Source organism: Haemaphysalis longicornis, unplaced genomic scaffold (genome assembly GCF_048455015.1).
Source record: "Haemaphysalis longicornis isolate Haplotype H1 unplaced genomic scaffold, Haemaphysalis longicornis Haplotype H1 scaffold_1, whole genome shotgun sequence".
Taxonomy (NCBI): domain Eukaryota; kingdom Metazoa; phylum Arthropoda; class Arachnida; order Ixodida; family Ixodidae; genus Haemaphysalis; species Haemaphysalis longicornis.
In genome coordinates, this window is record NW_027526203.1 from 414,734,074 (window position 1) to 414,755,485 (window position 21,412).

Here is a 21,412-nt window from a genome sequence, read left to right on the forward strand (position 1 = left end):
GTGGAAAGGAGTAAGTCCCCCTGCCCTGCTCTGAAATATTCGTGAACCCTTTTCGAAGTAGTCTGAAAGCTGTTCAGAGCAAATTTGCATTATAGGAGTGGAATGTTTTGGTTCATGCTATTTAAAACGGCGGGCGCATTCACATTGTATGTGTCAATTATTGAGGTGAACCTGCTGAATGCAGTTTTCTGCCAGTTGCAGCTAGCCACTGCTGTGTGCAGTGGGCATGTGCAGTATTAGAATGAAAGCTTTCGGTTACGGGAATCGGCATGCTCCGCAAGGTAACGTGTATTAGAACCGAGGATTAAATGTTAAAACAATGCCGTAGCCTGAAATTAGACGCCTGTGTGAAAGCCAGAAAATCGAGTGCATAGTGAAATCGAGAGCTGTGAGATTCCACAAATGGCGTCATGCCTATTTCGCTCAAAAAAACCTTTTTTTTGCAAGCATCAGCAGAAACATGAGATTGATTGGATTTTGGCCTGCTTGTGTGCTTATGAAGCTGTGCTTTGTCGTCTTGGCTACGCCTAGCAAGGCAGTTAGTGGAGCACAGGTTCGAGTTCTTTGCCCAAGTGGGGGGAAAGGTGCCCCAGCCGTGCTCCTCTCTGGCAGCTGGCCGAGCAGGAGCGGCAGGAGCTGAAGCAGCAGCTGGTGCAGCTGGAGGAAGAGGTGGGCTGGCTGCGCAGCGACCACAGTGCCCTCTCGGGAGCATACCGCCGAGCTGTCCGCCAGAACCACACCCTGGTCACCCACCTCCGCGAGCTGCAGGACGACGACTCCGAGATGCACTCGCTCCTCTCCTCGCTGCTTGTCACCGTGCGTCTCTCTCTCTCTCTCTCTCTCCGTATCCTGCGTGTGGCTGGAGAAATTAAGCCTTTGTGCAAGGGTCAATTTGTAGCTAATGAAGGCAATCTGTGTGGACCTTTTAAAGGTGTGATTAGCAGAAGCTGATACGAGGCGTAGCAGTTCCTATTGCAATACCATCCTTGTTTGGTGCACATGCAAAACTATCTTGCACTCCAGTTTTGAGCCTGATAACACTAAATATCATTCTTGTTGTAGCTGATCCGATAAGAATAGACTACAGGTTTTCCCGCTCAGGTTAATCCAATCACCATACAATTTAATCCAGGTGCCTTCTGATTTAATCCAGACACCATGTAATTTAATCCAGGTGCCAGTGAATTTAATCCAAGTGCCAACTAATTTAATCTCTTTGCCAACCAAATTAATCCAGCTATCAGAAGAATGTTCAGGAGTGTTTCGTGTGAAATTACGCACAGCTTTGCGGACTTTGTTGGCATGGTGTGGTGAAAACGTGGTGTTTCTTGATCCATTATGTACACAGCTTAATGGACATTTACTAACACCCGAAGGCCAGGAAAGAGGTCTCGTTTGATTTGTTAATGCCGTGTGCTGATCGTCTGCAAGATTGTCAGAAGTATCTTGTGCTCGCATATTTTTACGGCAGCAGATTTGCCAGCGTTTTGTTACGCGAGCAGATGACACTTCTGTTGCGGGCAGGTGATATTTCTGACGATCTCGCAAACGATATTATAATTTGAAAATAATACTTAATGCTTCAGAAAAGGATTCATTAATTGAAAATCAGACTACAACGAGCATTTAAGTAATGTGTTTTTATCAAAAGACCTTCTGAAGGCATTGTTACGTGAAGAGCAGACGATACTTGTGACGTGTGTTATCGACGGCACTCTCGCAGACGATCAGCTCACAGCACGCGGCACCAACGGTCTGCGCATTTTAAATAATGTACATTAAGCTGTTCGCATAAGATATTTCGCACATAATGGTTCAAGAAACACCACGTTTTCACCACACCACGTGGAGCGAAGTCTGCAAACCTGTGCCTAATTTCGCACAAAACAATCCTGAACATTCTTCTGGTAGCTGGATTAATTTGGCTGGCAAAGGGATTAAATTGGTTGGCACTGGGAATAAATTCACTGGTACCTGGATTAAATTACATGGCATCTGGATTAAATTAGACGGCACTTAGATTAAATTGGCTGGTGTTTGGATTAAATTGTATGGCGATTGGATTAAATTGAGCGGGAAAACCCCTAGAATGGTCAGCCATGCGTCTTTAGTACATGTGCAGTAGTGCCAAGCTGTATGTAGTGTAATGTTTGGTGAACGTTGATACCAGGTTGAAAAAAAAAAAAAAAATACTGCAAGGGGTGCATGTCTCTCTGGTGCTATGGAATTCTTTGCAAGCTAAATTTCAGTTATAAGCTGGCCTGCTATAAATAAAACCCTTGTTGTGTTTAAATGTGCTGTTGATTGTGGTTGTCTTTTTTGAGCAATTGTACACCCAAAGCCTAAGTTGCCCCCCACTACCCTTTTTCTTTTACTTAATTAGGCTCACCAAGTAGTGTCTGAGCGTGACAGCTTGGAAATTAAGGTGAGTTGCCCCCCTGTTTTTTTTTCTTTTGATGTATAGTCGAACCTCAGTGCAATGAAAGCCATTTCAGTGAAATTTCTGCTACAACAAACTATTTCTGATTCCGTGTCGGTCGCCCATAAGCGTAATAGAAAAAGTTTCCTTCTCAATGAACATGACTGACCATTTTGTAGCGATTGAGTCGGTGAAGTAGCATTTCACAGAGTGGTGACTCTGAAGTGAACCTGTCACTTTTGCCTCCAACCAAATGGCCGCCCCTGCTGGGTTGACCCTCATCCTTGAGCTCGGAATTGTTGAAACCAGATTGGGGTATTTTAATACGTTAAACACCTTGCCAGGACAGCTAATCAAAATGCCAAGAAGACTCATCATACATAGAATGTAAATCAGTGGCAGTACTACGATGCCAGACAATTTGGTGTGAAAGGGCCCTACCAAAATGCGTGGGCTCACAACCTGTTTGGAACCGTGGGTACTGAAGTCAAAAGAACCAATTCAAGCAATTTCTGACCTTGAAGGAAGACTGACAGTAAGGCAGCAATGGCGATTTGTGCCTTTCATGTCATGAAGTAATCTGCATGCTAGAAGTCAAGCCATATTTTAAGGCGAAATCACTTTGTTTGCCAAATTCACAACGTGAAGTTTCCACACAGTGAATTTTTCTGTGTGCCCCATGAATTTAGATGTAGAAGGGGTTTGACTGTACAGTTGAACCCCTTTATAAGAGACACGTACCGGGGAGCAGTTTCTGTCTCTTATACGAGATGTCTCTTATAAGCAGGGTACCATGTTTTCACTTACTAATCAGACCCTAGTTCAATGTGGGCACCCTATGACTAAAACAAGCTCAAAAGAATGCTACAGCATGTTTCAAAAGATTCATTCTAATTTATGTTTGGCCCCCAGAATTTATGAAACAGTTCTGAATCTTTGTTTGCTTCATGACTGTATTTACACTGTATATTTTACAACCGATTCTGCAAGCTTTTTTTCTTTCCTCGTTTGTGGAAGATGAATCGTACAAGTTCACAAGCCTAATGAATAGGCGGAGCGCACAGCTTCTTCCGCTGTGTGCTCAGGCTATTCATTATGCTTGCAGGACTCAACATCTGCGATGCTTTTTGATTGGGAGCTATGCCAGTGGGAGAACCCGCATGTGCGATCGCGCTCCATCCAATGGATGGCAGTAAGCTTCAACCACTTCTGCAAGTTGCATTTCCATTGGCAGGGCTTCTCATCGTCATTTCATAGCTGACTGAACCACTGTGTGTTTGCTGAAGTGATAATAAATAGCGACTGCAGGCGTCTGTCGTCCACCTGTGCTTCCAGGATGGAAGCAACTGCAATTAGTGGCTGGTGGCACTGTGTCTGAAGTTAAAATGTCTATTACAAGCGAGATTATTGATTAAAGTTCAAGGATGACTTGTCCCTTATAACCAATCTTCTACATCCGATGTCTGTTATAAAAGAGGTCGATTTAATGGGAAAGATAGGGCAGCCAACCATGTGGGTCAATGTGTCTCTTATACCCATTTGTCTCTTACATCAGTGTCTCTTATAACGAGGTTCAGCTGTAATTCCAAGCTATTGTAAAGAAACAATTTAACAATTTGCTTTAAATGTTATCTATCATAAAGACACTAAAACAACAAAAGGGTCAGTTTGTACTTTAGATGATTAAACACAATTGTGCTGTTGAAACATACAGAGATAAGAGTCACAAAATGTACCAAAACGGGACCTGCCACTACTAACGACTCTTTATTGCACCAATTCTAACACACTCCAGAAAAGTGGATTTAAGGGAGGGTATGAAGGCAATGCCAAGAAAGCAGTATCTGCGGATAAAAATGTGCTTAAAGTTGTATCTTCAGGCTGATTTTTTTGTGCAACCTCTGCCTTGGTTGGGCATACTAAAGGCTCGCTCACATAGCAGTGATTGCAGTTGTCGGGCTTAAAAAAAAAATTCTTTTAAGACCTCCCTTTGTATTTTGTGCTTTCCACATGAGAGGGGCAATTGCCGAACCTCCTACAGTGACGCACAAGGTTTTCTTGGCTCCTCTGGTCACTCATGCAGGCGTTGGCCGGTGTGGCCAATGTAGGGCCAACGCTGCCTGTATAAACGTTGCGTAATGCGTGAGCGAAAAAAATGGCTAAACAGCCACTCTCCTGCTGCTCTCTCCTACCCTTTCCCTCTCCGTAGCCCTCCTGCGTGCTTTCATGTCCGCCAGCCCGCGCCGCATCTCGGAAACTATGCAAAATAGTTGTCAGCTTGTCTAGCATTACCCAGGTGACGCTCCTACGCCTTCTTGTTATTTACCATGCCTGGTTATCTTGGTCTGTCGCTGATAAAACCGCCTTTGCCACGGTGGACGCAAAACCACTTGTGCTACCACAGGCTGATGCCGGCTTTGCGCGCTTACCTACTTGGATCACGGCCCCAAAATTTTCTGAGTGGGGCATCACCCCTCTGTCCCTTCTGCATTTCGGCCTCGGTTTGTCCACGCTGTTCGCACTCTGCATCGGTACTCACTTTCAAATTGAGGACTGTACTGTAGAAGGGCCCGGACAGCGTGGCGGGACCCTCAGCTGCTTATCCTTTTGTTTTCTGTAATCTCCTGAAATTTACAAGCACGTGATATTTTTGGAAAGTAATCGTAGAAGTGAACGCCCGAACAAAAAATGTGCACGCGTTATTTTTCTTCACTAAATGCTCCAGAGAGAAAAACATCAGAAAAATAATGGCTGTACCATCCAAAAATATTGTTTTTCTGTCTGCCATTTGCCTACCCGACAATTAATATGTTCTTACACTATTTCAGTTCATCCTCCTTCAGTCATCGTTCGAAAAATGCCGAAGGTATTGTTGTGACCGGGAAGGCTGACCCGAGCCGAGCTCCGTCGCCTCCGACATACGTGTGGTAGCGTGGTGTGAAGCGAGCGGCCAGCCGTTGCAGCCGTGAAGAAGTCCAGAAGCCGTAGGCTAACGTAACTGTTTACTTCATAGCGAGAGGTGAGCCGAAGCCAAAGAACAATGCCCCAATGGGCGAGGTTACAGTACAGGACTCGAGCAGAGTGACAGCATTGATTCACTGCTCAATCAGGAATGAAACTACAGTGCTTGGGCGGGGTCTATTTATACCCAAAGCGCTAACGGTCAGAACAGCGTTCCCTCTAGATTGTGCACACGCCACGGACGTCACAGACACACACAACGCTCTTTCCAGAGTTTGTGAGCAGTCGGTAGTAGCAGTGCACGCTGAGTCCGAGAGAGGGGATAGAGGAGGACTCTGCTGCGGACGCGGGGCCTCTGTGTCCTTGGGGCGCATTTCGACACGTGCCTCGCCGGCAACTGCTGAAGTTTGAAGCGCGCCGAAAGATAGGCGCCAGAAACCCAGGCTTGTCGAGACGTGAAAGCACGAGTCACTGACATGGGGGGGCTTGCTTGAAAGGCGCACGTAGTGGAGGCTTCGCTGCACAGCCGAGGAGTGTTGAAACAAAGCCCAACTGCGGGCTCAATCGTAACCGTATGATGTGAGTGACACGTTGAACGAAATCTGCAGTGCACCCCTGAACTAGCGCCCCGTTACGGCTAAGATGTGAGCGAAACGGCTCTTGAAACCCAACAAGCAAGCTGACAGACACATCGTAGAAGTAGGTGCGGCGTTTGCGACTCGCGAGCAGTGACGTAAGGCGGGACGTCTGCCGGCGCGCACCACATAGCGGATGAGTGCCTGAACTAAGCGTCCCTACCGTTCCCATTTGAAAGCGGCCGACGCGTTAGGCAATGTTTATACAGGCAGCGTTGGTAGGGCACAGCACGCAGTAATGGAATGACCCATGCCACTTCTTGCCTGGGGACATTCACTTTTGGCCTGCGCCTTACAAACTGGTTTCTGTGCCTGACACCACGTGGGTCATTCTTAGTCTTGTTAACAACTTTTTTCAGTGCATTATGTTGTCATTCAACAGTCGTTAGTTGTGCTAGGCCTTATCTTGGGATGCTTTTAAAATTTGTCCTTGTACATACGTTTAAACAGTGCACCTAGGTTTAATCAAAAAGTAACAGGAAAGTGCCAAAGTTGTAGTAATCCACTTATGCCAATTTGCCCTAAATGGCCATACCGTGGAAGGGCTAAGGAGCTTGAAATTGAAAGAGCAGCTTGCGAAGTGGAACAATAATTTAATATTTCACTTTATGCCCATTTCTAAGTTTCTAAGTTGTCCACCAATATCAGGCCAAATTTCAGCTGTTATAGACTTGATTTGAAAATGTGAATGTGCTAAGCTGCTGTGCAGTGTGTCAGGTGACTTGTTTCAAACTGGTTTAGAGTGTAACCTACAGCGCTAGAGAATTGACGTTGTAGCATCTCTTTGTGCATTACAGAATGAAGAGAAGGAAAAGGAGTGCCAGCGCATGCTAGAACTGCTGGGACAGTACAATGTTGATGTGGACCAGCTGAACAAGTACCTAAAGGTGCGTTTCTAAAGTGACAATATCCTTGATGGTCATATCAGACCAAATGCAGATGTTTTGCAAATAATCTATGAGGACTACACAAATGTCTGCACAGGTAGGTCATGCAGCCTGGCAAACAGAGTTGCAGCGCGATTAACTCTGTGGATGCCCTCAATAATTTCAATATGTTGGAAATTTTATGAGCCGAGTTTAACTTTGTGGATGCCCCAAAAATTTCAATAAGTTCGAAGTTTTATATGAACCAAATTTAGCTGTATAAAGCAGGTGCACCATTTTTCGACCACTCGTAAGTATGATCGTCTTGAACAGCTGATACTTTGCTTGTAAATGATGGGAAAAGATAACGGGACGAAAAATAGGGATGCATCCAAGCAAATTCCCTCTGTGTACATGCCACCAAAGAGAACAGTGTTTTTTTTTTTTTTTTTTTTTTTTTGTGCCTACTGTGAAACAGGTGAAGGCCTTTTATCAATGGCCATGCTGGTGTGTTCAGCTTTCATGAAAGGCGTACCAAAAAAGGGGTGCTGGGCAGCACTGAACACTGGGGCTTTACAGGGTAGCTAGTGAAACAGCCATGTGTTCCGTGGCAATTGCAAAACAAAATGGCCAGTCTTGGGGCACAGGTCAGAAATAATATGAAAGCATTGGTTAACTTGTTAGGTCGAAGATCCGTCGTCATTGTGGCCAGAAGATTGTACGTGTACGCAAAATGGCCAGTGTTAATCGACCAGATTTAGGGGAAATCCCCAAGGCGGGGTAAGTTTCTGCGAAGGAAAGTTTGACATCCACCTCAATGCAGCCGTACGGCTACGAAGGAAAGCTGTACAGCTAAGGAATTCATCGTACTAGCAAACATTAACACAGAGACAAAGGTAAAGAGGAGACGAAACACACGCGAATACCTTTGTCTCTGTGTTAATGTTCGCTAGTACGATTAATTCCTTAGTTAGTAACCAACTCGCCCAACTTAGCGCCTTAGTTAAAGCGATACAGCTTTCTCAGAAACTTCGCAGTTGAAGAAAAATTTGTCCTGGTCCAGGATGGGACCAGGACGAATTTTCATTCAACTGCGAAGTTTCTGAGAAAGCTGTATAGTTTTCCTTTATAGCCGTACAGCTGCATTGGGGTGGATGTCAAACTTTCTTTCGCAAAATGGCCAGTGGTTGAAGGAATGAACAATAGGGGAACAAATGCTTGGATTGATGCCAAATTTCCCAGGCAAGCCCTTGCAAAGAAAGTAAAGCAATTAAGTCAAAAAGAAAATTGGATAAATTTTGTTTTGGGTGGGAACTGAACCTGGGCCTGCAGAATGCACGACAAGCTTGCGTCCTCAACACCACCACTGCTCGCTGATGTTAGCTGACGATAGGTGGACCTAGGAAATGCATTGTGACCTTTGACTTGAAAAGGTGTGTCAGAGACATGCACTGAGGTTTACATGAGTAATTTAAGCATGCTAATTACACAAGTGACAATTAGGAGAGTAGCCAGGTACATTCCTGCTAAATGACTTCTTTGCTTGGCAATGCAAATGTGGGTATGTGCAGAGTCACAGTAACGGGGGAAAAAAAAAAAAAGGACACACACAAAGAGAGAATAACAATGAGAGAATTTGCTCAGCAAATGACCACTAATGCGTGATAATGAGAGTACACATTTGGCAATTAAATACTAATGCTTTTGCATTCACTACATCATACAGAGTGTTTAGGTGCCCTCCTAATTTTTCCATTGTGTCATAATACTATGGTAAACCCTGGTAAAAAAAAAGGGAAAGGGAAGATATCCCATTTTTTTCTTACCTCGAATAAAATCCTTAATGCACAGTGTGGATTACTTACATGATTGGAGTTATTGGGTGTTGAAGAAATGTAAGGAAGCTAAACGAAAAAATTAAGAGCTTGTAGACTCAAGTAAATTATCCACATTTGATTTTTTGAGAAAGAACAGCTGTTACAATTTTTTTATGACCCAGAAGCTATTTTGACCATTTTGGGCCCATGGAAACAATCTTAAGAAGCATGCCTTCAAGCTTTCCATGGCTCATAACATATTAGGGATTGCAACTTTTAGAGAAATTTGATATTGTGCCCTTCTTATCCATGAATTCATCTTCTGTTCATAAATGGACAATGAAGACAACATGCAACTTTGATTCAATAAAGAGATGGCTATGACAGAGTAACAAATGTGCTAATAATAAATGAACTGCACTTAATTGGGGTAGGTGATTAAGAAAAACGAATTTTGCTATGCGATGCCCAGGGGAGTTTCACACTCACTGAATGATGTCGCCCATTGGTCTGTGTGGATTAGTGGAAACTGCTGAGAGTTCAGGTGGGCTCTAGTCCTGTTGTAATCAAGTGCAAACCTAAGGATGAGGTTCATCATTTGAAGCAAGCACTGTACCCACAGCTACACGTTGCAGTGGTGAAATGCTCAGCTGGGGTTTTATCTGGTTTTGCTAGGTTAGGTTAAACAGAATAAACGCCTATAGCCTGATTTACGGTTCCTGATAGACTGTGTCCCTTAGCTTGTATTCAGGAAGCACTAACTGCCTGTGATAGAGGGGGGAAGCGAAAACACCTGTGTGTCTACATTTAGGCGCACGTTAAAGATCCTCAGGTGATCAAAATTAACCCATCCCTCAACGGCGCGCCTCATAGCCGAAGTGTAGCTTCGGCGTGTTCCCACAATCAATCCATCAACTGACTGCGTGTGCTTTTTCTGGTTTTGTTTGCTCCCCCATGTACGTTGCAAGGAATGGGGGTTAGGAAAAAAGCGGGTAATTTCAAATTGGTTCTTCTAAATGCAAATTCCTCTCTAACGAAAGCATCAAATCCCACCGAGCGAAATTGTAGTGAGTTGTGAACTCGCCAATCTTTTGAAAGTTGCATGTTGTCTTCACGGTTCCTGTAACTGGACTTCTACTGCATTTTAAACCAGCGCTGTGTTTGCCGCTTCTTCACATCGTCCTATGTTTGCTCCTGTGGTGTAAATGTTTTAAAGTCATTGAAGGGTGCACACACCAGTGCAGCTAGATGCACATTATCAGTGCTGACGGGAAATATTTTTTTCTTTTTTGTAATGCTAGAACATACAAGACCAAACAGAGGATGACAAGTACAAGGTGAAACTTAGGTAAGTCTGTAATTAGCTCTGAAACTAAAAGCTTCAAGCTCATTCTAGTGGGGAGGGGGCCTGCTTGTTTTGTAAAATGTTCCAACCAAAATTCAGGCTGAAATTAACCTGGTATATGTTATTCAAGTGCAAGTGAAACTGAATGAATGATGTGTTTTACGTATTTCATCTATTTTGTCCTGATGAATTTGTTGTCCATGAATACGTGATTTTTACATTGCGGAAGTTTGACATGTTTTGGCACTGATAAAGATTTTGGTTTGTACGTCTTTAATCCCTGTAGACTGTCTTTAGCCTTCAGTTAGTAGTAGTAATAATTTTGAGGCTATGTATTAAAGGTAAACTGAAGTCTAGAAACAAGTTGGCCTATATTGATAGAATACAAAACAGTGAACTCAAATATGATTCTCGTGGCAACAGCAGTTGCTTTTTAATGGAAAAAATGCAAAAAAACATAAAAACAGATATCGCCAACCCATAAGCATAATCGTGAATGGTGAAACGGGTTTGGTGGTGCTTGTCCAAGCAGTTTCCTAAAACAAACATGTAGGCAGGTGCGTGTAATAGTAAAATAAATGTGTGTGGAAACTCCTGCTGTGTACATGTGCTTGAAAAACGCACAAACGTTTGCTCTTAGATATTGTTAAGCAGGTTCTTTTACTATAACTACTGGTAAGGTTTGTTTCAGCTTTGATTTAGGTCCAATGTTTTACATAGTTGAAAGCACCAGCAGAACACATACGCGGGTGAACACGGTAGCTCTTGCCCCCTTTTCACTGTCTGTATTTATGTATACATGGCAACCACTAGCAAAACTCTGAGATTACTGGCGCAATTGGCTAAAAAAATGTGTCTGGCCATTAGTAGCTGCTGTGCTGGAAGATTGCACGAGTATTTTCTACTGCTTGTCCTAGGCAGCAGCACCTCCCTTCTGGAAGTGCCTTGCATGACTTTGTGAGCGATCTCTCTTTACAATGTGTGATGCTATCTTTTACATCACGTAAAAATTGAAGGGAAACAAGGCATTTGGCTTTGGCATTGTATACCTGGCGTCAAAAGTTTCCGGGACGCGATATCGAAAATCAAAGCCAATTTCTCTGCCATCTGGTGGTTCGGCATTTGATCTGTCTTCCTAAACGAAGCATCGAACTTGGGAGCATCAGCCACATACGCATAGCAGGACCAGTGTGCTTTGCACATTGCCTTATTTGTCATGACATGTGTCACATTGCTCCTTGCTAAGGAAAAAGCCACCAAGGGAAGAGACATCTGGTGGGATGTATGGACTAGTACTACACCGCCATGTCAAACTGATATACCTAGAACAACCACCAGCCAGAACTCCACATGGAATGGATACACGTCGGTTGTCTGATGTGTCTGGTGGTTGTTCGGAAGCATGTGTGTACATAGTGCTTGTGTGAACCTCTGTCTCAGTTTTTCATCTCCCATCCAGTGTTGCACTGTTTCACCATGAAGGTTTCATTTACTCACTCAGCTAGCTATCTGTCCTTATGATGGTGAAAAGGGTAGCAAGAGGCATTTTTGAAGACATAGTAACTTAAATATCTAAAATTTAAAATGAATGTGTTTTCTATTTTCTTTGATTCACAGCATGTTTACAAGTTCAAGGAATTCGAATTATTTTTAGTGAAGTCACTAATCCTTTGCTGCAAAGCAATAAAAGTTGGCTTTGCTGCAAACTACACATGCCGTTCTGGCTCCACTGCATAGCACGCAATCTTATGGTGGCATTTGTGCACAACGCTGCTACTTTGCAGCATGCATAAAATTTGCATTAAGTGTGTGACATCTCTGGTTAATGCAGCTGGACAGGCACTGGTTCCAGCTGGAAATTAGTATAAAGCAAATTCAATGGGCAGTTATAGTTAAAGGTTGTTTTTGCTATTAATTTTCTTGCATTGCTTTTTTATGTTGTCATAATCTTTGTACATTAATTTAGCAGTTTTAACTCTGTCATGAAAACACAGGTGTGGAAAATATGCCTGCCTTCAAAAACATTTTTGTTTCATAGCTAAGTTTCTGGAAAAGAATAGTCATGATTACAAGCTTAATGCACATTAAACTATAAATGTTTGTGTCTGACAACACTCAATTTGATTCGATTAGCCATCAGTTTTAATCTTATATTCAATGCACAGTCAAATGTTTGTTTTCTGCACATTTCTGTTAAAGAATGTTCAAAATAATTCTGCTGGATTCCACAATGTTCTCTATTTTTTGTTGCAAAGAATATGTGCATATAAATTGGAATGTATAAAGTTGTTTATATGGTATACTGTTTATTGTTTTTGTAAATAGACTCTGGCATGTTGCCTTGAGTTAAAAATTAGCAACACGTATAAATAAGGGAGACTGGGTGAGTTGGTATGCCATACTTTAAAAAGTTAAAAGCTTAAGAGTATGTTAGAGGATGAGGAAAAAAAAGCATATAGTGTCTTCCCCACCATCTGAACCCTTTGAGGGTCAAATTTTTTAGCCAAATGCGACCCCCCAAAGTCGATTTTTTTATTGCTGATTTAAACTGCTTGGAGGAATCTATTTCGAGAGAAAATTGTAATTGTAAGCGGGAAGCGCCCGGAGGATGAAACCAAAACTAACCGCTGCATGCTCGCGTGTGACCAGATGCGCAAACGATAGCCGGCGCACTCCTGTGGTAAAGCATTAAAAAACGTGAGGAAGAGCCATCAGTGCAAGAAGAAAATTGCATGCATTTCAGCAGTGTGGTAGCACATGCCAAGTGAAAGAAATGATAGAAAAAGGTGCGCTTTTTAAACATACAGTCATTGACGTATATTTACGTCGTTGACCATTTTGAAGTTGTTTGCAGGGGACGTACATGTACATGATTGACCCTTAAAATGGTTAATAACGAACAGGAGAGGAATTCTTTTATAAATGGAATCATTTCAAGCAAGGACAAGCAGGTGTGTTTTTGTTACGCTCAATTGCCTGCAACATGGCTATGTGTTGTTGCAGGCGGGAAGTCGAAGGGAACCTCCAAGAGGAGTATGAGCAGCAGATTTCCCACCTGCACACCAAGGTGGAGCAAAAACAACAGGAGCTGGAAAGTGTACTCAGGGAAAAACGGTAAGCCTGTTTGGCAAGGCTGCATGTGAATACCCTTACGCAAAATTCCACTAGCTTGTGCAGCATGTCAATCCCGTATGTTGCTCTCTTTAGTTTAGTTTTAATATTAACTTAAAATTATTAGCAGCTCCACTAATGCTTATCAGCCAGTGGTTTGTGAGGTAGTGAGAGCTTTTTCTTCATTTTTTGCACAGGTTTACAGGCCCATTTTTTGTACTGTTCAAGCATTATAAACATTATAAACCTGTAGTGTTTAAAATTATAGACTAATACGCTGCAGCATCGTGCATATGTGCAAAATTTAACTGTTACTAATGTTGTTGCCATTATCAACCTTTGTCAGGACAGTCATATGCAAAGGACGTCTGACTAACTTCGAACACTAATTCAATGTCTTTATTGTCAGGATTAGTCGAACTGCCCCCCCCCAAAAAGCACTCCTCCAAGTCAACTCACTGTAGTCACCTACACCCGTAGATGCTGCTATTTTTTGGACTACTGTTGCCATGCTGACTAGATGAAAAAAGGCAATGTGTGATTACGCTCAGACACCTCCTGCCAACCAGTGTGAAAGAAAATAAACTAAAACTACGTGATGAACCTGAATTATATCCAGCAAGTGAAATTAAGTGGTGGCAGTCTTGACGAGTTGGCTGTCGTTGTTGGTGATGTGCTACAATGTCCTAGGACAAATTTAAAGAGATTTGTGGGATTGAAAAATAAACTAGTCGCTGTAGAATTCAAAATATTACCTTTTTGTATGCAAAACTTGTGCAATACAAGCAAATGATTTGATAGTGGTGCAAAGAGGAGACTTCACAGCACGAAGCAAGAATATATAGGAGGCGAACTGGCCCATTGCGGCTAACGCGCGCGAGCGACCAGATAATGTCACAATGATAACCAAAGTGGACTGCAAAGCTTCGTAGCTGTGGCGGGGAAGGAGAGGGTAGCGGCACTTGATGGACGAAATGATGGTGTTTGCAATTCATTCTGTGGCAGCGCAGTGAAAGGCCGATTGCAGCGGCCGTGCAGTTTCTTCATTTGGGACAGATGCCGCTAGCTTAACATATGACAAGCGCTTGTGACTTCATCTGGCCGTGCTAGGAAGTCTCGTTTCTCCTCCCATCTTATTCTTGCCCTGTGCTTTGCAGCGACCAGGTCAATGGCACTATTTCCAAGTGGCTTTTACAGCAATGTTCTATCATTTTTAGAAGTGTGACAGCTTTTGTTGTCACAGGCTTGCTGTCCCTGGTCTATGATAGCACTTGGCAACTCTGACTGCCCATTCATTCGAAAACATTAAGCATTCTGTTGAGCTCAAATTGCAAAACTCTGGGACAATAATCTCCCGAACCCAACAAGAGTTCCATCATCTGAAGCAGGGACTGGACACGCGGCCCCACTGCCACATAGGCGATGCCCACATAGGTCCCACTAGGTTTAGTTTCTGGTGGCCCTTCCAATAGACTGCGTCACGATTGCCTTGTGGCATGGAGTCATCATACTGAATGTCCGTCTTCGACTGTTTCTCTGAGGATGTCACAAATCATCTTGGTAGAGGCAGGGAATTTGAAAGCTGCCAATCCCGCAGTGTGGCAACATTGTTTCCTGTTGGGCAGGAATAAGCAAGGCATAAAAGGTACAGCTTCTTGATGTGAAGCAAAGTTGCATGTTGTCTTTATGGTCCCTTTGATGGGACTAATCTGGCGTTTGTGCTTAAATATAGATACCTTCATGTGTGTTCGACACGGTCATGATGATTATGTTGCTGCGAAGGCATTTCATGTCTTTGGGAATTGAAATATAAGGGATATCTTTTTTTTTTTTTCCCGTTAGAAATGCATGAAAAATGTGGGATGTCCATACTTGGGTAGGGATGCACCATATGAAACTCGTGAACACTCGCGGATATACAGAAACTTGAAAGAATAAAAACTTTGGCTGCTTGCTCTATTATTATTGCAGTTACGTGACAAATTTGAGCATATTCGTAGCAACAGGAAGGTGGTACACCTTTAGAGGCACAGAAAAGCACTCGGGTTAAAATTCATGCACAACACGTTATTTTAGAACTGTCATGCCCACAATTGTTACAATATAGGTCAGACTACTTCCTTGTATGCGTAATCATCCCTTCGAGAGTACAACCTTTTCAGATGCTGTTTTCCCCAAAATATCAATGAATGAAGCAGGCTCTCACATGGTGTATCAGTAACTCCAAAACAGAGCATTCACTTCGTCTCATTTCTTCTTTGGGATCCAGCACACGGAACGTAGCCATCGAAGAGTTGTCCACACGCAGGTGTCCATCACAGTTTTGTTTCCCTGTTTTCGTCATGACCTTTCTTTTCTTCTCATGATTGCTAGATGCAGCTAAGACTGCAGTGGCCTTTTTGCTTGTTTATCTGCATTTTGTGTGTATTTCCTCCCTGCTTGCTCCAATTCCAAGTTGGGCACTGTGGGTACCGTGATAAATCACAATAACTTGATAAATAAATAAGTACATAAATAAAGGCCAGTGTTATGTGGCCTAACCTTCGGATAGTGGAAACCTACTGCTCTGCCATTGGAAAATGGCAGTGTTGCGAAATGAGCACGGCACAGTCTTTGCATCGAGTTAGAATCTGGATACCCTAAGAAGGTATTTTCATAAATACAGCCCCAGACAGGTGCTAATGCAACCGTCACCTCTTTCTGCAATGCAAGGAGTTCTGAAAGGTTGCACTTCTCCAAATTTGTGCAGAATGCATGGTTGTTCAACCCAGGTACCTGTTTCTCATTAAGCCCCTTCAGGCCATATGCTCTTGAATCTAAATCATATGCCTTTAGGACTTCAATAAAGTTATCTGGCACTTATATAAGCAGAACAGCCTGTACTTATGACAAAGAACAAGGAAACAACAACACAGCAGGTGTGTTGTTGTCTCTCTTTCTTTATCTGTGTCCCATTGCACTCTTTGCATCAAGATGCCCAATAACCAACTGACTCGTCCCATTGCATCCTGTGCTTTGAGATGTCCAATAACAAACTAACCAAGACACACAGGTTAAAATAATACACCATAGCATGGTGATAAAAGCAGCATTAAACAAAAGGCAAAAGGCCCCTGCATTTTGCAATGCTTTTAGTGTAATAAAGTTCAATAGCTGTGTAAGAAGTAATACTCATCACCATTATATGTTCTACTATGGAGCCAACCCACTTAAGTAATCAACAATGCATTCTTGCAGTCAGTGTCTTAAAACCAAACAACATGAGTAAAAATTATTTAGACAGACACAGTGCACGAGCACTTCAAATGAGACATGCCTTGCGAGGGCAGCATAAAACACCATTGACATTCATACTCCAAGTGGCATCTGCAGTTTTCTCAAAGGCTGAGTTTGATGGTTAAATTCACTAGGTCATGGTTGTACATAGGTGGGCTAAGGCACCACTGACGAAATTTCAAGATGCTCACTCACTTTTGCATTGCTTACAGCAAGACTTGTACACATTCTGCTGCTGCTACAAAAGGTGATATGGTAACACCTGCCTGTCTGCTCAAGCTAGAGGTTAAGTAGAGCTGTTGGTATTGATAAACTGCTGCTAGCAAGTAGTGAAATGTTGCAGCACTCATATCAATCAATGCTTACACAGTCTTCTGAGTAGTAATGTGTTTAAAAAAAATAAGAGGCCCTCAGGTGCCACCGCGGCAATGGTGAGCATCAACAAAGATGTAGCCACAGACTCTGCAACATAGGGAATGATATTTCCTGCTTTATATGGTCTCCTTCCAGCTCATTTAACTGTATGCGTTTCAGCAATTTCCTCTGTGCCCAAAAGAAGCAACTCACGTGTGAAATCTGGCTGTTACAAATCTCCATATGCTTTCTTGACGACATTAAAGCCTGTCGATTCCATTGATAGGCACAGCCAGCAACAAAGCATTCCACAATAACTTATCGCATGGCACTCAATTTCATTTGGCCAGTTCCTTAAAGATTTTTATTTCCTAGCTGCATTTTCACACTCGTCCATAGTGTGGACACGGCAGCCAGACTACAGCCACCTGGATCAGGACAAAAGGGATCCTGTTTTTTCTGTCACATAACTGGCAGCCCATCCACACAACCTTGCCACAGGTGTCCCGGGCTTCCTATAAACTGTGGTTCCCATTCGCCTGTGATTGGGCCCACACCAAAGAACACACACACACTGGTGCAGCTAAGTCAATTCCATTGTGGAAGCGCAGACTAAGTTGCCGCAACCCCAGCTTGCCACTGACCTTCGGCCTGCCATCACTGTGTCCTTTATGTTCTCAACTACATTAGCAAGCCATTTGTTGCCATCATTATCATTGCCGTGATTCTGTTGTGTTCTCTCAGCCCCCCAAGCATCGCTTTCATTGCACCACATGCCTTCCATACACATTTTTCACTTCTCCATGTAAGAGATGTCGCTAGCTGCCTTTGCAATACCTTAACGTGCGCCTCTTCTCGTCAACTGTTTATTGTAGACAAGACAGGTCAAGGACCGTTGTGAAAAAAGCTACTACACAGAATGGACCAAAGATGCAGCTTCTGTGAAAAATCGGAGCCCAAGAAAGCCGCTGGATTTCGTGCAGGTTTCTTTCCCCCAACATGACGACGCACGATAAAAAGACATGGTTGCACTCTGTTGATCTTGCAAGCCCAAAAACTGAAGCGCACATCTTAATTTCTGTGTCGTCTATTGCAGGCAAAAATAAGCTTGATTCATGTGTGTTTCTAACGTGGACAGTTGGATCAGTAAGCCTTGTCAGGCACCAAGACTTCAACATTTTTTCCCACGAGTATAAAATTCATTGCAAGCTTCTTCTGTATTTCTTTAAGTAGGTAGTGCTCCAGCATCTACTATACAGATAACTGCTTGTGTACATAGTTATAAACAGCGACATTCCTTAGTCTCCATGCACATAAATTTTCAACTACAGTAAAACCTCGTTACAAGAGACACTGTTACAAGAGACTTTGTTATGAGAGACATTTGAATGAAGGCGGTTTGGTTGGTTTTCCTGTGTTTGCCATGTTAGCAACATTGAATACAAGAGACCTTGGTTACAAGAGACATGTTTTTTGGTTTCCTTGAGTGTCTCTTGTAACGAGGGTTTACTGTAGCTGGTATTGAATTAATCTGAGCCTCTACTACAGCACACCCATAGCCCAGGTGTTGCTCCAGCATTTAGAACTAAGTTCCTCCAGTGGTGATCTCCTGTGGAGTTTATTACATTGGTTTCATGTTTCACAATCAAATTGCCAGAGGTGTATGCCAGCTCCTAGTACAGTGCGACATGTCACCATTGCTCTGCATGAAATAGCCCGATTATGGTTGGTGGAGAAAGACCAATTTGGTGCCGAGGCCCTGGTGTCGGAAAGTGCCTTTCTTAAAATGCATGGGCACACACACAGTTTAAAGTGTTACAACGAAGCAGGCAGTTCTACCTGTGGGAAAGTAGGCAACCTAGTCGGCCAAAAAAGCTTGCCGCACAACACTTATAGTCACGCATCGGGCACCTTATCATGTTCCCATATGAATGCTTTAGTTTGTCTGCCTTTTGATGTTTTAGTTTACTGTGCAAAGAGAGTTTCTCTGTGACTGAAAACTGCAACTGGGGACGTGACAAACATCTTCAGCAGCAAATAAAATAAAATTTTTCCATGGGATGTAATTAAAACTGTACTGTTGTGCTTCAACACAATTGTTGTGATCTTTACTTCTGTTAAGCAATTCGTCCATTAAATGTCCGTTTCATAGTGCAAAAAGTATAGATTTGCTTGTGTACAGAGTTGCTACACTGTACTTCATGTGCAATTTGCAAATCATGTGACCATGTTAATAAAAAAAAATTCTGTAACAGCTGGATTCTGCTACCTCTTTTGACTGGACATGTTTGTTTCCTTCCAGCAATAGAAAGTTTTTACTAGTGACAAATAAGGACCGTGAAATCATTTTTTTACAAACTACAGCCACCTATTTTGCAGGCTAGCCAGTTACATAATGACACTGATTTTCTGTATAGAAATTAATAATGGGTGAAAATGTACCACTATACTGTGCAAAATGGAAGCCATTGCATTGGTGTTGAAAGGGAAGAGTGACCAGTGGTGTACAGCATTTGCGTAGCACTAATTTAATTCATTAGTATTGTTACGTCCTGATGGATGCAAGCGTAAACCATGGACCAATGACAGGTGGGTGGGACCTATTTATTAGGCGAAGTACTTGATTGAAGAGACCAGGCAGAGCGGACATTTAGAAGGTGGCTCCCAAAGATGGCCAACGCAAGTGCAGGAGCTCGAGCGCTAACGCCGCCGTCTTTACGCTATGAGGCTGTCGTCTCTAAGGCTATAAGACTTTATTATGCTATAAGGCTGACGCCGCCGTCTTTACGCTATACGCCACCGCACAACAGGGAGATTGTACAGTGTTAATAACATCCACAAAAGGTGGTATACATGCTACAAGAAGGCTATTGTCCCAGTATCATCGCTACAGTATTAAAAACCCATGAACAGAGGCTGGCAACAAATTTAAAGTGTACACTGTGCACACTACATGGCACCAACAAATTTCTTTAGTATAAACAAGCCACCTTCAGGAGCGCAAAAATATGATTTAAATTGCCATAAACTAGCCCTCATTTCTGTCTTTTTTTCCATTTTTTGCGTCGGTGCACATGTTTAAGAACCAAAGGTTTCAAAATGCAGCTGTGCAACAACACTCATGAGAAAGGTATACACAGTGTGATATTCTCAAATTAGGCTCAATTAATTACATCAAGCACCAAAACTTTTGGTGCACCCACTGCCAATGTTCTAAAATGGACTCAAAATGGAGCATTGGAGTCAACCCGAAAATGGATTAGACTCCACATGCATGCCGTGCCCTATCACAAACGGTGCGTATTGCTTCTTGCTGAAAACTGGGCAGCTTTTTAACAGTACAACCGCGGCCACTCGATGTAAACACGCCAGTTGTCGCCTGCCGTGCCAGCTGCCAGCAAGTGGAGCTTAAATTCCAACCACTGTGGCACAAGTGAGATGTTGCCTTACAAAGGTCACAGCCCTTCACGGTGAACGGTCTATAATTAAATAATTGTGTGCACACATTTTGCTGGGCTTTCCTTGAACTCATTTTAACTCTTAATCTATGCAGTTAAAAACTAGTAAAACCAAATTTCACCATATGGACGTGATCAAGCTACTTTGAAATATCTTTGTTTCGACATATTGCACTGTACTGATCTTCCAGTATGTATTCTCCTCTTATAATTAGCCATGCTTCTAACTGTCTTTGTTTCAAAATGTTGCCCATCATTGATCTTCCAGCATTTATTCTCCCCTTCTAATTAGCCATTTACGAAAAAAAAGGGGGAGAAATCATGACATTTTTTTATTCATGGTCAGTTGCAAGAAAGAACACTAAAAAGGCACATCATTGCTAATAAAGTACTAAAGTAATTAACAATACCCTAGGGTATTTAAACAAGGTCACCTTTGCCCTATCTGGAAGTAGGTGTGTTAGTTATACAAGATTTAGGGAGGACGTGGCTCTTAAAACAATTTCCTATAATTTTTAAGTAAACTGTGTGAAACTTGTAAATTAGAGATCATTAGCCATTTTTTGAGGAACAATAGACAGAACAATGTTGGTCATAAAACTGTAATCTTTATATTTTCCAATACTATGAATCTTGGTGAGTGCAGTCAGACAATCGGTTTTTTGATGCACTGCTTGGAACTAATTACAGCTTATTAAGCTTTGGCGCTTAAAATGGGCATCCGAAATGGTTCCTTGCCACTGGTGCCACCAAAGTTTAATGAGCTGTAAAATTAGTTCCAAGCAGTGCGGCAAAAAACTGATTGCCTTATTGCACTCACCAAGGTTTGTAGTGTTGGAAAATGTAAAGATTACAGTTTTATGACCAACACTGTTACGTTTATTGTTCCCCCCAAAATGGCTGATTCTCTCTAATTTTCTTAGTAACTAATTTACTAACTAAAAAAATAACGCATAATGCATATTTGAAATCAGTGGAAAAAAAGCAGCAAGACTGACAAGTTTCAGAGTTTACTTAAAAATTAAAGGCAGCTGTTTTAAGCAGGGTTTCCCCTTGTAGAAACAATTCTTTACTCTTTAAAGGGCCCCTGAAACATTTTTTGGAGAAATTACAAGTCCTTGGGGTCTCGGAAAATAAAAAAGTGGTGCATTCTCACTAGAATTTCGGCCT

The 21,412-nt window shown here is 42.5% G+C and overlaps 1 protein-coding gene across 9 annotated transcripts in view; it reads left to right on the top strand.

Moving 5' to 3' along the window:
* The window catches only part of LOC144155562 (uncharacterized), a 44,511-nt gene that overhangs the window by 17,444 nt on the left and 5,655 nt on the right, over window positions 1-21,412 (top strand). For 8 of the 9 annotated variants that reach the window (XM_077687082.1, XM_077687084.1, XM_077687088.1 and 5 more), the window contains 5 exons: window positions 613-816; window positions 2,384-2,425; window positions 6,813-6,902; window positions 10,000-10,046; window positions 13,047-13,157. In XM_077687082.1, the coding sequence (XP_077543208.1) occupies window positions 613-816; window positions 2,384-2,425; window positions 6,813-6,902; window positions 10,000-10,046; window positions 13,047-13,157 (494 nt within the window). Of the gene's footprint in view, window positions 1-612; window positions 817-2,383; window positions 2,426-6,812; window positions 6,903-9,999; window positions 10,047-13,046; window positions 13,158-17,659; window positions 19,061-21,412 lie in introns of those variants that run through there. The other variant, XM_077687083.1, reaches the window with a different exon arrangement.